The sequence below is a fragment of the Sceloporus undulatus genome, chromosome 3 (assembly GCF_019175285.1).
Source record: "Sceloporus undulatus isolate JIND9_A2432 ecotype Alabama chromosome 3, SceUnd_v1.1, whole genome shotgun sequence".
NCBI lineage: Eukaryota > Metazoa > Chordata > Lepidosauria > Squamata > Phrynosomatidae > Sceloporus > Sceloporus undulatus.
This window is the reverse complement of record NC_056524.1, coordinates 22,559,409-22,575,882: the sequence shown is the minus strand read 5'-3', so window position 1 is coordinate 22,575,882 and position 16,474 is coordinate 22,559,409. Positions and strand designations below refer to the sequence as shown.

The window sequence follows — 16,474 nt, the reverse complement described above, 5'->3', positions numbered from 1 at the left end:
GCTTGAAAATATTTTTAAAAGAGTATAAATTCCAAATAGCAAACCTTGATTTTCCATTTTATATAAGGGACACCATTGTATTTAATGGGACTTGATGCATCCACAGATTTTGTTATCCATGGAGGGTCCTGGAACCAAACCTCATAGAATCATTCAGCGGATAACAAGGACCCATTGTAATAAGTTGGTTAAGACTATATAAACGTAAGAGGGGAAACAGTTTGAAACAGATATTGTGTTTTGTGTCACAGCTAGTAACTTCTAAGAGTGGCATGATCTCTTCTCTCTCACATACAGGAAAAAATGCTTCTTGCAAGATGGTGCGTGATCTGTAGCTTTTTAAGTACAGTTAGCCTTCCATTCCACAGATTCTTTATCCATAGATTCAACTAGCATGGTTTGAATATTTTTAAAAATATAAGTTCCAAAAAGCAAATCTTGATGTTGCCTTTTTATATAATGGAGACATTTTACAATCCATTGCATTGTGATGATGATGATGATGATGATGATGATGATAATTTATTTATACCCCACTCTTCAGCCAAGGCTATCAGAGCAGCTTACAATTTGTTAATTAGACATTTCCCTGCCTTCAGACTTACAATCTAAAAAAAAGACAAGACACAAAAGGAGAAGGGAATGACAGTAGGGAAGGGGAAAAGTCGCTGAGACTTGAGCATCCACACATTTTGGTATCAGGTGGTGGTGGTGGTGGTCCTGGAACCAAACCCCAGTGGATACTAAAGGTCCAATGTGTGTTTAAAATATGTTAAAAAAATACAAAGCATTTGATCGATTAGTAAGTGTTGGTTTCTTGATCTCATTTTTCTTCTCAATTGACTTATCTATTTGATTAATTGACCAAAAGCCAAAGGAATGTTTATTTTCTTTTTGATGGTACTGAAAATATCTGATAAGCTGAGCTGAAGAAAGAACAAAACAGTCCTTCATCAACCAACTGTGACAGAGAGAAAATAACTGTTTCAACCAAGAAAAAAAATCTCAGGAATAAAAAGTAAACAAGATTGTATACATGATTATTGCTTTACCATTTCTTCTAGTTCATCAGGTTGGGAGTGAGCATGAGGCTTACAGATCTCTTTTTCATTTTTCTGTTCAGTGCTTATATCCTGAACTATTTAAACCAGAGTCATATGATAAATCTAAAATACTGATTAACTACTGGTTTATTAACTAATATTGGATAATAGGGATAATGGTTCTACTGCACAACTTGGCAATAGGATGGGGGCAAAATTAAAATAGGCTAAACTTCTTTGGGCTGCAGATAGGTTTTAATTACATATTAATTAATTAATTAATTAATTAAGAAGTTGGCCCTTCTTATACATGGATTTTTTATATGTGGATTCAAGCATCCACAATTTGAAAATATTCAAAAAAGTATAAATTTCAAATATCAAACCTTGATTTTCCACTTTTTATAGGGGACACCATTTTGCTATGTCATTATATTTAATGGGACTTGAACATACACGGACTTTGTTATACACGGGGGATCTTGGAACCAAACCCCAGCGTATAACAAGGGTCCACTGTATTAGTAATTAATAATAATATGTATTATTAATATTAATTCTGTCCTCATCCTCCTCTACTGGATGGCCCTAGTGGTCTCTTCCAACTCTACGATTCTATGATTCTATGATTCTACTTAGCCCTCTCCTCGGGAGAAAGCTGACCAGTGGAGAAGCCTTGCAGGGCACACGTTTGCCCTTCCTTCTCCTCCACATGTCCCTCTCCTCAAGAGAAGGCCGTGCAGCAGAGGAGCCTTTAAGTTGTTTCACATCTTTACGGGCCGTGTGCAGCCCCCGAGCCATATGTTGTGCAGACCTGTTTTAAAGCCTTAGCTTATTGTTCTTGTGTGCTTTCAAGTAATTTCGGACTTATAGCAACCCTAAGTGAAACCTATCATGGGGTTTTCTTGGCAAGTTTCTTCAGAGTGGGTTTGCCACTGCCCTTCTCTGAGGCTGAGACAGCATGACTTGCTCAAGGTTACCCAATGAATTTACATGGCTGTGCTAGGATTCGAACCCTGGGTCTCCAGAATCATAGTCCAACACTCAAACCACTATACCACATTGGCTATATTGTGTTTCATTTAAGCAGCTAAGTACTGAAATACTGTGAGGGGTTGAAGGAGATAAAGGGTCTGATCGATGTAATGTTCATTCCAGGCACGCTAAGCCATGATTTTTGGACCAGCAAATATGAATTACCTAGTCATGAATATATAGTATTAAAGCCCAGTGTTCCAGAGATGCATTATATTTTATTAATGTAACACTGCATTGCATTTTTAGCTAAACGTGCCCTACCAATAGTAAGCATAAAACACTGCACGTTCAGAATCCCTTAATGGCTACAAAAAGCAAAAGACTAGCTTTACCTCCTGGCAAACTGACAGTGGCAGACTGAAAGGTCATTGAAGCAAATTTCTACATGAACATTAAACCATTACAACTCAAAACAACCAAAGCTGTTGTTAGGTTCATAAGCAATACATTTGTAAAAACTAACAGCTTATCTGGAAGCAACCCCTTAAGGTCAATTGATGCACATAGGCAGAATAGTAAATTTAAGAACATAGCCTCTTGTACTGGGCTATTGGTTATCATTTTAAAAAGAAAACAGGTATTAGGCCTCAGTAAGTTTCGATAGGTACATCATATTGTATTGTGGTGTAATGCATACAAAATGAACAGAAGACATATGTCCATTGTAAGTGGGCAGTACAAAGTGTATTTTAGATTTCAGTGATTCTCAAATTGAATCTGGTTGATCAACATCAGAGATGTTCTGATTCAATCTGGACATCTATCTGAATTAGCCTGATTTCATCCATCTGTTTAGCACCTGTCCTCTATGTATTTAAATTGCCAAGGACTGAAGTTGTGCTGTTGTATGTACAAGATGTCACCTTTCTGTTGTTGCCTAAAACAGACTTCAAATAGGCTTCAAACATTTTAATAGGTTTTTATGACTCATTGTAAAGACAATCTGCTGAAAATTAGTTTTAGAAAAACAAAGATGTGTTTTGTCCAGGCATATAAGCTATATATGTGCCAGCAAGTATATAGAATGCAACACATTGTCCTTTATCTTTCAATATTATTTAAAAACCATTTACCTTGAATACTCTTAAGGTTACTCTATTTTTTTTAGCAAAATATGTTTTTATCAGCTATGTTTTAAACTCATGTTTACTACTAAACTGAATTTACTAGTCCTGTTTATGAATGTTCTTTCCACACAGAGCTATTCTATAAAATCTGTTTTAAAACAATGGATTGAGGATATTGATTTCACATCAAATGCCCACAGAATGTTTTCCCAATAAATCTGTTTAATTTCCTATGCTAGATATCTGGAAAATTTGACAACTCCCAAATACCACCTGGTGTTTTTGAGGGCCAGAATTGTCTCCCTCTGCAATACTGAAAGGATGCTATAAAGAGACTACATATGAAGATCATTTGTGTTCTTAGAGATATACTCAAAACTTTTGATCACTTTTTTCTCTCTCAAGTTTCTATAGAGAAAAAGACAATACATTTTGAATATCCAAAAATTGGAAATCAAAACTGGTTCCAAATATAAAACTTTTTCCATGGGTGACTGAGATAATGATACCCCTTGCTTTCTTATGGTTCAGTTATACAAAAAAATGTTCATGCACAATTTTTTAAAAAATACTGGATATAAAATTATTTTCAGGCCATGTGTATAAGGTGCCTATGAAACATAAATGAACTTTGTGTTTAAACTTGGGTCACATCTCCAAAGCCAGTGGCAAAAGGCTACTGTCAGGCCATGTTGGGGCATAGCATTCAGATGATGCATGCCCCAAACACTGCTGAAAGCCCCCCCGAGCATGCCTCATCCAGGAAGCATTGGCTCAAAAAGGAGCAGTAAAGAACCACTCCTTTTTGGTGCCTGGTTCAGGACTGAAACAGACAGGCCTAAAAAACCAGCTTTCACACGGCTCGGAGCATGGCGTTTAGGTGACACATAACCCCAACCAGCATGGAAACTACACCAGGAGCGGATCTTTCCCGCTCCTTCCCACAGTCCATTTAGGACTTCAGCAGAGGCTATCATCAGGACCGTGGTGTGTGGTCACTACAGTACCAGGACACTCCAGGTGGATGCGGCCTCTGATCACTGCTTCCTACCTGTCTGTTCCACCCCATAGTCTTCCAGCTTCCTTTCATCTAGTTAGCACTGCACTTAATCTTTTTGCATACATGCTATCCATATCAAACAAGAACTATACATGCCATCCTGGCTAGAATAAGAAAAGGAAAGCAGATGCATTGTAACAACTTTGGAGAAACAGAATCACCTGATCTGTTCAGCCTTCAAGCTCCTCTTTAATAATACCAGAACAAATGTAGCTCTGCTGATTTTATGAGCTAAGCATTCAACACTTGGTAAAGAGGTATTTTCACAAAAACAATTAGAGAACCCTGAAAGAGTATTGTTTGTTTTGGACAAATTTCCTTGCCTTATTTAAAGCAATGGTGCCTCTGAAGTTAATGTTGCCTCAGTGCTATAATAAGGCAACAGTCCCAAGGTGAGCAAAAAGGCTGTACACAAGGCTGGAAACTCATTTATTCTGTCAAACAAGACAAAAAGCTGCTGTGTACAGTGCTCATGAGTAAAAAGAAAATACCTCTCACCAACAAATAAGGAAAATATGGCATTACTGCCTATCTACTGATCCATATATTCAGATGAACCAAACTATGACTACTTTGGGAATATAATTTCACATTCAGCACTGTAAATCAAAGCAAAGGAAAACAAAATCTCACCTTAAACAAACAGCGACAGACATATTCATATACCATGTGTTTTAATGAGCTGATAAGGGATTTTATTCTCTCCTCAGTATTTCCCAAGTCCTGAAAGTAGATTTAGAGATTTTAAAATATTAAGTATTAAATATCATTTTATGGATCAAACATGCTTGAAATAACAACAATATCATTTTGAGATAGACTGAGAAACTTTGTGTGAATGGGTATGCATACAAAAGAATGTACTATATACAATCAGCCCTCTATTTTCGCGAACTTGAAGTCCATGGGAGCGCACAGCCATTCAAGCCAATGGGGTTTCAATATATGTGAGTTTCTATTTTCACATGGGGTGGGGAGGTTCTGGAATGGGTCTCCCATGAAAACGGAGGGGTGACTGTATTCAACCGATACTCATTAATCCAAAGCAGAAGTCAGAACACACCAGCAGTATAAGCAGAAAGAAATATTGAACTGACAGAGTTATGTCTACTGAACAGAAATATTAATGTATGTTGTTGTTCCATTTAGGCTGAGAGAGTGGGACTTGCTCAAGCTCACCTAGAGGGTTTCCATGGCCTACCAGGGATTCGAACCCTGTTGTCCCAGTGCCCCAGTCCAAAATGTAAACCACTATACCACACTGACTCAGAACTATATATAAAATGTCATATAAATATTTTTTCCCAATGGAAGTATTAAGCTTCCCATAATAGGAAGCATAATTAATAGAACACTGGGGTGTTTTATCCACAGTTAGTAGCTACCTTGTGGTAAAATGAACTGAGACAGATTTAGGACATTTTCCATGTATGATCTTTAAATAAGAACCCAGGAGGCTGCCTTATACTGAGTTAGTTCATTGGTCCTTCTAGCCCAGTGTGTCAACACTGGCTGTCAACAGCTCTCTAAGATTTCAGACAGATGTTTTTCTAGCCTTACTTGGAAATGTTGGGGTTTGAACTGGGAAGCCTCTGAATGCTAAACATGTGCTCCACCAGAAAGCTACAGTCCTTGCATACTATTTTATCTACTGCTTTATGCTATATCAATTTAGTTGACTCTTAAAAAAGAAAATCCAAGTAAACTGTGCCCTTTGTTATACAGTGCTCTGTTTCTTAAAATGAGGAAACAATTCATCATATCCAAACCTCCTCTTTTTAATTAAATTTCACAGTCAAGAACAAATGTTTTCAAAAACAAGAATTTCTGTAAAATGTGATTTTTGATTTTCTAAATGTAAGGCTTCATATAAAATTACTCTCTGCCTTCCCATGTACCAAAGCACTCTGATACCTGAACCACACTCAAGAAAACTTCCATGTAATAGGATGACATGAGCACAAACATATAAGTTTGGTTTGTGGTGCTCTTTTATAAACAAATCAGAGTGAGAAACGCTTTGAAGCAACTTATATATATCTGTGACCCAATTCAAGACTACATCATTTAAGAAACCTGTCTAAGCAGGTTCTCTGTAGAAGGTCACTGCAATACCTGTGGAGTAGAAAAGGGAGAATCTGTGCTGGAAAGCACTGCTGGGACCACATTTGCCAATAACACCCCTCCCCCATTTTTCCCCTCTTGGGGGTGTTGAAAAATTTCCTTTTTATCAATGGGACATTCATTCGAGAACTAAGCCTGGGTTTTTCAATCTTCCAAAACAATGTCCTAGGAAAATAGTGATTAAAATCCTGTCTCAATACAACCTTGAACCCTGCCTGGAGGAAAAATGGCAGGACAGACATGGTGGCAGAAAAGATAACATCAAGGGAGGCCTGCAAAATTCCATGCATCTCAGATACCTTCTTAGAGGACAGGATTGCACACCAAGGTCTGGTTATGTTAAAGATTTCAGAATAATTTTAGCACAATTTAAAAAGAAGTAAAGGTATATACATTACTTAGTAACAGTTGTTTGTAGCAGGGTAGACAGTTTAACATATTGGCCTCAGTTAATAAGGCTTGAACTACTGTAGTTATCCAGAAAGCTGCCTTCCCTTTCCTTACTATGAACCCTTTACAAACAGAGGATTTATAAAGTATTTTTCTTTCTTTTTTTTTTTAAAAAAAGCTGAAAAACCTTCTCTTACTACCATTCATGTAAGCATGAAGCAAACTGTTCCTTATTATGATGCATACAGAAATAATTTGCCTAATTTACAAATTAGCTAATAATTGGAGATCCTGTATTTACATAAAATAACATAATATGTTCATCTAAACATGCATTTCAGAATTTATTTTACTTTTTAAGCCAGTCTTAGAAGATTGATAGTTCTGTAGGTCCAGTCTAAGAAGCTTCTATACCTCATTTATGACAGAATTTCTCTCGACTTGTACACTGACAGCAGAATGTATGCTAGGCAACACTGTCAGTATTAATTTTAAGTTCTTATTTAAAACATCCTGAGCACTCAGACATTTTGTGCTACTACTAATAGATGGATTCCCCATATGTCTTTTCTTTTCTTTCCAAAGCTATTTCAGTCAGTCCAATTCCCAGTACTTCAGGCAAATAACATTTTAAAAGTAATGCATATATAAAACTCTAAAAAAAAAAACATTATCTGCTTTAGGATAATAGCACATACCAGTTCACTTTGTAGAGCCCTTTGAAAAAGTCTCAGGAAAGAAGCCAAACTGAAGCGGTACATGTTATTAATTTTGGACAAGTCAGAAATAATAAAGTACATCTTGCTGGCACTTTCAGCCAGAGGGAGATAGGCATCCCTTTCCTGAAAATAAAAAGGATCCAGCATTAGAATGCTACTACCATCTACTGGGCACAAGAATAACTTCAAATAAAATAAAGTTACACACAGCAAACACTGCAAGCAAATGAACATGCATATATATTTGACTGAGCCATTTCTACCCTCCACTTTCAGAAAATTGTACACAGGAGACCGAAAGACTAAACAGAACAGAATCATATAATCATAGAGTTCAAAGGAATTACAAGAGCCATCCAGTCCAACCCATGCAAGCATACACAACTATATTTATGTAGGCAGTAGTGCAAAAAGATGGGAAGGGGGGGACAAAAGCTCTCTCTACCCAATGTAAGAGAATTTCCTCTTTCCCCAAAATCACAGCCAACCTTCTTCAACAAGGTCCCTCAATCTTTCGTGAACTATTTTCATTGGTTGCCCATGGGAACAAGGGTCAAGGAAGTCTGCTTCCCTCAGCCAAATTGCATGGAGCTAAATCTGGAGACAATTTTAGTTCCATACTTATAATGCATTGCATATTCTGTTGCATATTTACAGTGTATTATTTATTAACAAAATATATTGTGTATTGTATTATTTAAGCTGTTTAAAACATACAGTGTATCAGAAGGAGGGGGAAAGGTGGGACTAAATGTGAAACACAAAGATGCTAAAAGGCATTTTACATTTGTCAAGGAAAGGAGTACCTGGTGGTTGCAGGGGCAATATTTATACCTGTTTACAGCAAATCATTTTAAAATGTCTGAAATTATGAAAAGCCACCTGTAATTTGGCAGATTGGTTTTATTATTTCATGATAAACAAATCAAAGGTCCCATGGAATCAGGGGCAGCTCACCCATATAGGCACCATAGGCAGTTGCCTGGGTGCAAAAAGTTTAGGGGTGGCACTGCGCTTGGTTGGAGTGAAGGGCGCCCTGGAGCTTGCTGGGACTGTGTGCGCGCACACTCCAAGCAAGCGCAGTGCCGCCCCTAAACTTCGCTCTCTTCCTGGCTTTGCTGCTCAGGAGGAGAGCGAAGGGCGCTTGCTTGAAGCGCAAGCACCAGGGCGGCCTTCGCTCTCTTCCTGAGCAGCAAAGCCAGGAGAGCAAAGGGCGCCCTGGGCCTGCCCGGGGCTGTGTGCACGCGCGCTCCAAGCAAGCACCCTTCGCTCTCCTCCTGGCTTTGTTACTCAGGGCACCCTTTGCTCTCCTCCTGGCTTTGCTGCTCTTTGCAAGGAGCAAAGAGCAGCAGTGCCAGCCAGAGCGCCCCTTGCCCTCCTCCTGGCTTTGTTGCTCTTTGCTTCTTGCAAAGCGCAGCAAAGCCAGGAAGAGCGCCAGGGGAGAGCGAAGGGCGCTTGTCTGGGGCTAAAATGATGCAGATAGTTTTGTGCGATATTTATTTAGCCTTCTCTGATGTGGTTGTTGCTCTTGTATGCCTCCAAGTCATTTCCAATTTATGGCGACCTCATTCTGGGGTTTTCTTGGCAAGATTTCTTCGGGGGGGGGGGGTTGCCCTTGCCATCCTCTGAGGCTGAGAGAGGTCACCCAGTGGGTTTGCATGGCTCAGCCAGGATTCAAACCCTGATCTCAGAGAGTGCTCCAATGCTCAGAATGCTCCAAGGCTTCCTTTCATATGCTTTTCTCTCTCTTTTTCTGTCCCCAATGAATTAGTAGTTGTGAATTTGGGTCTTGGGAGTTGTGCTCATAGGCATGTCAAAATGTCCTCCATTTTGAGCATGACTGAGAAACGTGAAATATATTGTTTTTATTGATGTTTTTGACTATTATTATTATTATTATTATTATTATTATTATTATTATTACTACTACTTATGGTATTTATACCCCGCCTTTCAGCCCTAATGGTTATCAGAGCAGCTTACAATTTTTATTTTTAATTAATAATAATAATAATTTGTTTTATTTATATACCGCTATTCCAAAGATCATAGCGGTGAACAGCAAGTAAGCTAATTAGCAAGTCAGCTAATTTGCCCCCAACAGTCTGGGTACTCATTTAGCGACCTCGGAAGGATGCAAGCCTGAGTTGAGCTTGGGCCCTTTTTGCTGGTCTTGAACTCGCAACCTTGTGGTTTTGAGTGAATGGCTGCAGTACAGGCATTTAACCACTGCGCCCTGCCCTCAGGCTTACAATCTTACAAGTTTTTAGTTGGTCGTGTCCTCCATTTTTCTTAAACATCCTACAATTTATTGTACATTTTGTCCTACATTTTTCCTACACTCTGAGGGCCTCCGGGGGGGGGGGGGTGCCAAAATATTTCTCGCCTAGGGTGGCCAAATATCTAGAGCTGGCCCTGCATGGGTTTCATTATAACCCCTCAGACATCTAGAATATTTCTCTCCTGATTTAAGATCATTGTAACATAATCCACTTCAACTATGCCACTTAATCCATTGTACTTCTTTGAAAACGCTAGAATCAGACTGACTTTAATGCAAGTACTGTACACAGATTTCTAAAGCCCATGAATCTGCAAGCTGCTGGACACTACTGCTACTAAACATAATTGTCTTGTAGTACCTTTGAGACCAACTCAAAGAAAGAAGTTGGTAGCATGAGCTTTCATAGTCTTCAGCCTACTTTCTCAGATTGAAGCAGACTGAAGTCTACGAAAGCTCATACTGCCAATTTTTCTTTCAATTTAGTATCAAACGTGCTATAAGATCTCTCTACATACTGTTTCTACAGAATAATATGGCTATATCTTTTAATTCTAAACATAATTATATGCAACTAGAATAATACTACCTTGTCTTTTTTTGTCTCCACATTCATTTTCATATTCTGTTCATGGCGTTGTATTTTAGATGTGAGCTCCTTGAGACAGGGACTTGTATTCTTTTACTCTGTAAAGCTATATGCTCAGTAGTTGTGCCTAGATACTGGAACTCCTTTCTCAGGAAGACTAGAATGCCCCTGTCCCGAACCCTATTTCATTACATTGGCTGGCAAAGACTTTTATCTTCTGAAAAGCTTTCAGGAACTGACATCTTTTTAAAAAGGGCTTTAATTAAGGTATTCAATTGTTCTTTTCTTTTTAATGCATTCTGTAAATTGATTTTAATATTATTGATCATTTAATTGCATTTTAGTAATAATCTTATATGTGCTTTTATCCATGTTGTTTTTGTCTTAAACTAAGCAGGCTTGACTCCCAATTCTAGGTAAATAGGAAGGATATAAATAACATCAATGAATGGTCCATCATGTTCACTGATGGTGTTATATAAATAAAGAGTATCAACAATTCTTATAAATGAAGCAACATGGCAGTTAATTATTTATCTAAAATGTAAGCTGAAATGCAGGAGTAATTCAATAATAGTTGGTACCTAGCACAAATACAACTTTAATTTATGATGGATGGGCAAAGTGACAGTGATATTAGACTTTCAATTCCCTTGCAGTTATTCTTATCCACACTTAGCTCTACTTTTCCTAGAAGCACACCAAAAAGCAAAAACAGTGTAGTCATCCTGTAATTTGAGAACTTCATGTAGATTCCCATTCTTGCTACCATACCAAGAGACGGTTCAGTGGTGATACGATAGCCTTGTTTAAGTATTTGAAGGAGTGTCATATTGAGGATGGAACAAGCTTGTTTTCTGCTGCTCCAATGAATAGAACATGGAACAAACAGAGGCTGGATGGCCATCTGTCAGGGCTGCTTTGATTGCAAGTTCCTGTATGGAAAGAGGTTGGACTGGATGGCCCTTGTCGTCTCTTCTGACTCTTATTCTATGATTCTACCTGCTTTGCCACTGGTGAAGATTTAGAAGGAAAAAAATAAATATTGCTCAGATTTACATGGATGTAATGCATCCAAGAAAGTGCCTAACTCTGGATGGATCATATAAACTATCATTCTGACTAATTATCCCCTATTTTTTAATTGTGAAATAACAAAGTAATATTACTGACATTACAGACTTCAAATATAAAATAAGACAATTTAAAATGAAAATAATCCCAGCAACCAACAGAATACTGCAGAATCCAGTTAGCAAGATAGGTGCTGTATCAGAAGACAGTACACAGCAAATATATCCACAAACAAAATGTTTAAGGAAAACAAATTACCTGATCAAGAGAAATTTGAAGCCTCTGAAACTCAGCAAGTGATTCTTGGATGAGAGCACTACTTGCTTTAGTCTGATTCAGGGATTCAATCAAATCTTTATTTTCTAATATATTTCCCTGAGAGGTTGCAAGAGTCTGTAGAGGGGGAAAAATCACCCTTCCATTAATATGGCTATTTTGAGAAAACAGTGAAATGTATTATAGCAAATAAGTAGTAATTCTTTAAATCGTAAACAGATAACAATAATATTTACTTCTTATTGGTTGAACTTTCTTCCCTATCCATTCAAAATACACAAAAAGGGTGATAGTAGGATCTCCCAACCTTCCAAAGTTGGTTTTGGTTAGAAAAAAAGGCAGCAATGGAGAATTGTTCCCCTTCTATTGTACTGAAATCCACAATTCTAGCAATGAAACTCATTTTGGGATAATAAAAATAAAGATGAAGATCTTCCCTTGACAAGAATGTCTAATTGTGACCAACTGTAGGGGGCGGTGCTCATCTCCAGTACTAAGCTAAAGAGCCAGCATTGTCACAGACTCCTCTGTGGTTATGTAGCCAGCATGACTGCACAGAGCACTGTTACCTTCCTACCATAGTGGTACCTATTTAATCTACTTGCACTTTTACATGCTTTTGATTTGCTAGGTTGGCAGGAGCTGGGACTTGTGATGGGAGCTCACTCTGTCACTCAGCGCTTGGGGTTCAAACTGCCGACCTGCCGGTCATCAGAAGCAGTGTCTTAACCACTGAGCCACTGTGTCCCATATTAACATAATATTTATTTTGGATTTTGCCCCAGGTCTATTTCATTTCATTAAAAAAAACAGACATCTTTCAAACATGTGGACCTAGTCAATCAGATTTTAGGGACTGCATGTGAGACTGAACAACTTACTGATAGCATGAATTCTCTCCCCCATGTTATCCTGGCTTCACCACTAAGTATGATCAGCAACAACCTAGGTTAAAATAGTTATTTCTTGATACAACTGAAATGGCATACAAATGCAGCCATTTTGAATAACAAAAATAAACTTTTCCTTTTCAAGAAAGCTCTAATGCTCAAACAATTTTATCAAGCCAATGGTAATGACATCCAGCTGAGAAACTTGACAAAGATGAAATGAAATATCTATATTTTCCATCTTAAACAGATCATAGTGTGTTTGCAACTGTATCAGTTATGGCAAACTTTACTAAAGGATGAAAAACACTGATGTTTTCAAAAGTGAAAACACAATAGTACCCTGTCCTAAAAGATAGCACTTACTGGATCTTGTTACTCAACCTAATTGCATTATGTAGTTTCATATATTTTATCTATTTGTCACAGATATGGAAATCACAGTTCCTTTTTATTAAATACCATGTGATTTTTAGCTTTGAATTTTGTACTATGATTTTTAAGCACCAGCAATCCTAAGCACACCAAGTAAAAAATAAAACACAAACAACACATTAAGGCTTACTATCCTGAATACACTTCCTTGGAAGTGAACTCCACTGACCTCACTTGCATTTATTTCTGAATAAAAGTGGACAAGATCACACTCTCAGTAAATGTAATGGGAGATTGACCATGGCCCAAAGCAGATGAGCCAAAAGCTCCGGCTTCAAGCAGCATTGGGAGTATGATGTTTAGATGATGCACACCCTGAACATAGCCGAAAGCCACACTGATGTCGTGTAATTTGGAAAAATCCAGACCAAGAAGGAGTGGATAGAATCTGCTCCTTTCGGTGGCCCAGTTCAGGACCACAGTAGAGGCCCATATTGGGACTGGGTATGTGCGGTCACCGCAGTCCTGGCATGAATGGCGCTGGCACAGTCCTGGAATGGCCCTTTTGTCCCATCTTCTTCGGGGCCATGTGTAATATAAAATAAACAGTAATCATTCAAATTTGTAGTATTCTGTTACTGCCTAGAAACCAAAAACACCAGTCTATGTGTTTTGTTATACTAACACAAAACAAAGTCTCTACCATCCCTCCACATTTTTCCTATTATTTTTATCAAATTTAATATCAAAGCACCGCAAACCAAACCAACGTCTAGGTCACACAGTATACAGAAAACCCACACATACAGACAGATACCTGCACAAGAACTCCAACCATCACCCAGGACAAAAAAGAAGCACAATCAAAACACTGGTAACCGAACAAAACGCATCTGCGAACCTGTCATGGCCAGCCAAGAGCAGGTTTCGGAGGATGAGGATGGGGCTCCTCCAGAGCAAGAGGTAATTGAGGCTACACCAGGTGCTAATCCTGCTCTGCCAGAATCCAGCCCTGATCTCCCAGCCCCAGAGGAGGAGGCTCAGCCAGATCCTAGTGCTTGTGGGATTCCTCTGGTGGTACAGCAGCCTAGTGGTGACTCTGGGGAGGAACCAGGCTTGAAGGTTCCCTCCTATAGACAACGCAGGGCTGAAAGTGCTGGCAGGGGCAGATCCCAGAGAATTGCTGAGAAGCAATTAGCAAATCAGGTGGCACGGGGAAGAGTTTCTCTTACTTAATGAGCAGAGAGACACCAACTCAGTGCCAGAGTTTACTGCATGATCTTTTGGTGTGACTGCTGCCTGCACTGGCTCCCTGTATCTTGATTCCTTGTTGCTTTGACTCTTGACTTTGGATCGGACTGGATTATTGCTACCTTCTGGCTCACCTGACCCTGACTATTGAGATCTCTGTTATCATGACCGGCTTGGCTTTCGGTTTGCTTTTTCTCTTTTTCCCTGCAAGGTTTGTGGACCACTTCCAGTTCCATAGTTAATTGCCTTCCTTATCGGCGTGTGTCTGTGTGTGCTGGCCGCAGTCCAGGACAGAACCCCACTTCTTGGAGAATGAACTGAAGCACTTGGACCAGGCTCTACAGGCTAATGGTAATTCTAGCTCAGATATCAGAAGGGCTGCCAGGCCCAGGAAAACCCAGAGAAGTGAAGCAGCCACCCAAAGGGAAGGTATTTTTACCACACATCAAAGGAGTCACAGACAGAATAGGCAAAGTGGTGAGGAAGCACAACCTTCAAATGGTTTACAAACCGACAAAGAAAATCCAACAAATGCTTCGCTCAGCCAAGGACCAGAGAGACCCTCTCACAGCCGCAGGGGTTTACCGCATACCATGCAGCTGCAGACAAGTCTACATAGGGATCACCAAATGCAGCATGCAAACAAGAATCAAGGAACACGAGAGACACTGCAGACTGGGTCAGCCAGAAAAATCAGCAGTAGCAGAACATGCCACAAACCATCCTGGGCATAAAATACTGTTTGAAAACACCGAAGTTCTGGACCATGCCAACCACTACAATGTCAGGATGCACAGGGAAGCCATTGAAATCCACAAACACCTGGACAATTTCAACAGTAAAGAGGAAACCCTTAAAGTAAACAAGGTTTGGCTACCAGTCCTGAAAAACAGCAAGATGAAGATTCAACAAATGCAAATGAGAAATCTCCCAGCAGACAATGAGCACTATCAAGCAGACACTCATCCTCTTTTGCAGGCCCTCCCACCCTGAAGCCTGCCATTAGCAACAAAACAATACACATGCAAATCACTCCTGCCCTTGGGTATATACACAACACATATACCCAAGTCCGTTGCATGTAAACATTCTCTGAAAATGCCAGCCACAGATTCTGGTGAAACATCAGGAAGAAACTCTTCTAGAACATGGCCACATAGCCCAAAAAACCCACAAAAAACTACCAAAGCACTTTATTTTTTTTTAGGACTTGATTGTGTTTTTATGCTGGGGGGAGGGTTGGGGATTTTGGAATATTAATGCATTTCTCTTTTAATTGTATATTATTTTACTGCTGTAATCCACTTGGATTCCCTGAGATTAAGCGGAATATAAACAACAACTATTATTATTGTTTATAATGATTAAGAACAACAGAAATGCTGAAACATTCATGCATGCATCCTTAAGAAAGGACTCTTTATAATGTTTCAGTAGTGATGGACAAAACTGATTCTTATGAGATTTAGTGCCACAGGGCCCTATGGGCCATGATGATGATGATGATGATGATGATGATGATAATAATAATAATAATAATAATAATAATAATATGATTTATTTATATGCCGCCCAATCACTGGAAATCCGGGCAGCTTACAAAAGAGGGGATAATAGACAGTTCCCTGACCTCAGGCTTACAATCTAATAAGACACGACACAAAAGGAGAAGGGAATGGGGGGGGGAGATCAGGTCCAGCAGTTCTTCTCTCCCTCTGAGGCCTAGACCAAGGCAGATGGACTGGAGGGAGGGCTCTTCTTCTTCAGCCTAGCCCTGATGGAGCTGGGCCAGACTAATTCTCTCCCTCCCAAGCCGAAAGGTGAGGCGGCAACTGAAAAGGCCTTGTGCCATATAGTCTACAAGGGCACATTGCTGTCTGAAGAGTCTCTAAGCAAGGATTCCCTTGCAATTTCTGAAAGGTAGTGGGGTCCTAGAAGGAATGTGTATATGAGACAGGCATGCATCTACTCATTCTATTTGCATATTTTGATTTTTATGTATCCAATAATATTCCCTATTAGATATTTCTGTGTTGCTATGGGTCAAAAGATCCCATAGCAGTGTTTCCTAAACTTTGGTCCTCCAGATGTTTTGGACTTCAGTTTCCAGAATTCTTGATTATTGACCAAATGGGCTGAGGCTTCTTGGAGCTGAAGTCCAAAACACCATAAAGACCAAAATTGGGAACTACTGCCTTATTGGTTTTTATACTCAGAACATGGACAAATTCATACATGTGGTCTGAAAGCATGTGAGTCACCTTGGGTCCCTCCAGGGAGAAAAATGGCATATACAT

The 16,474-nt window shown here is 39.2% G+C and overlaps 1 protein-coding gene across 4 annotated transcripts in view; it reads right to left on the bottom strand.

Moving 5' to 3' along the window:
* DYNC2H1 (dynein cytoplasmic 2 heavy chain 1) overlaps positions 1 to 16,474 on the bottom strand; it is a 248,851-nt gene that overhangs the window by 114,514 nt on the left and 117,863 nt on the right. For all 4 annotated transcript variants that reach the window (XM_042458285.1, XM_042458287.1, XM_042458286.1 and 1 more), the window contains 3 exons: positions 11,644 to 11,778; positions 7,421 to 7,564; positions 4,842 to 4,931 (listed from right to left, as the gene is read on the bottom strand). In XM_042458285.1, the coding sequence (XP_042314219.1) occupies positions 4,842 to 4,931; positions 7,421 to 7,564; positions 11,644 to 11,778 (369 nt within the window). The remainder of the gene's footprint in view (positions 1 to 4,841; positions 4,932 to 7,420; positions 7,565 to 11,643; positions 11,779 to 16,474) is intronic.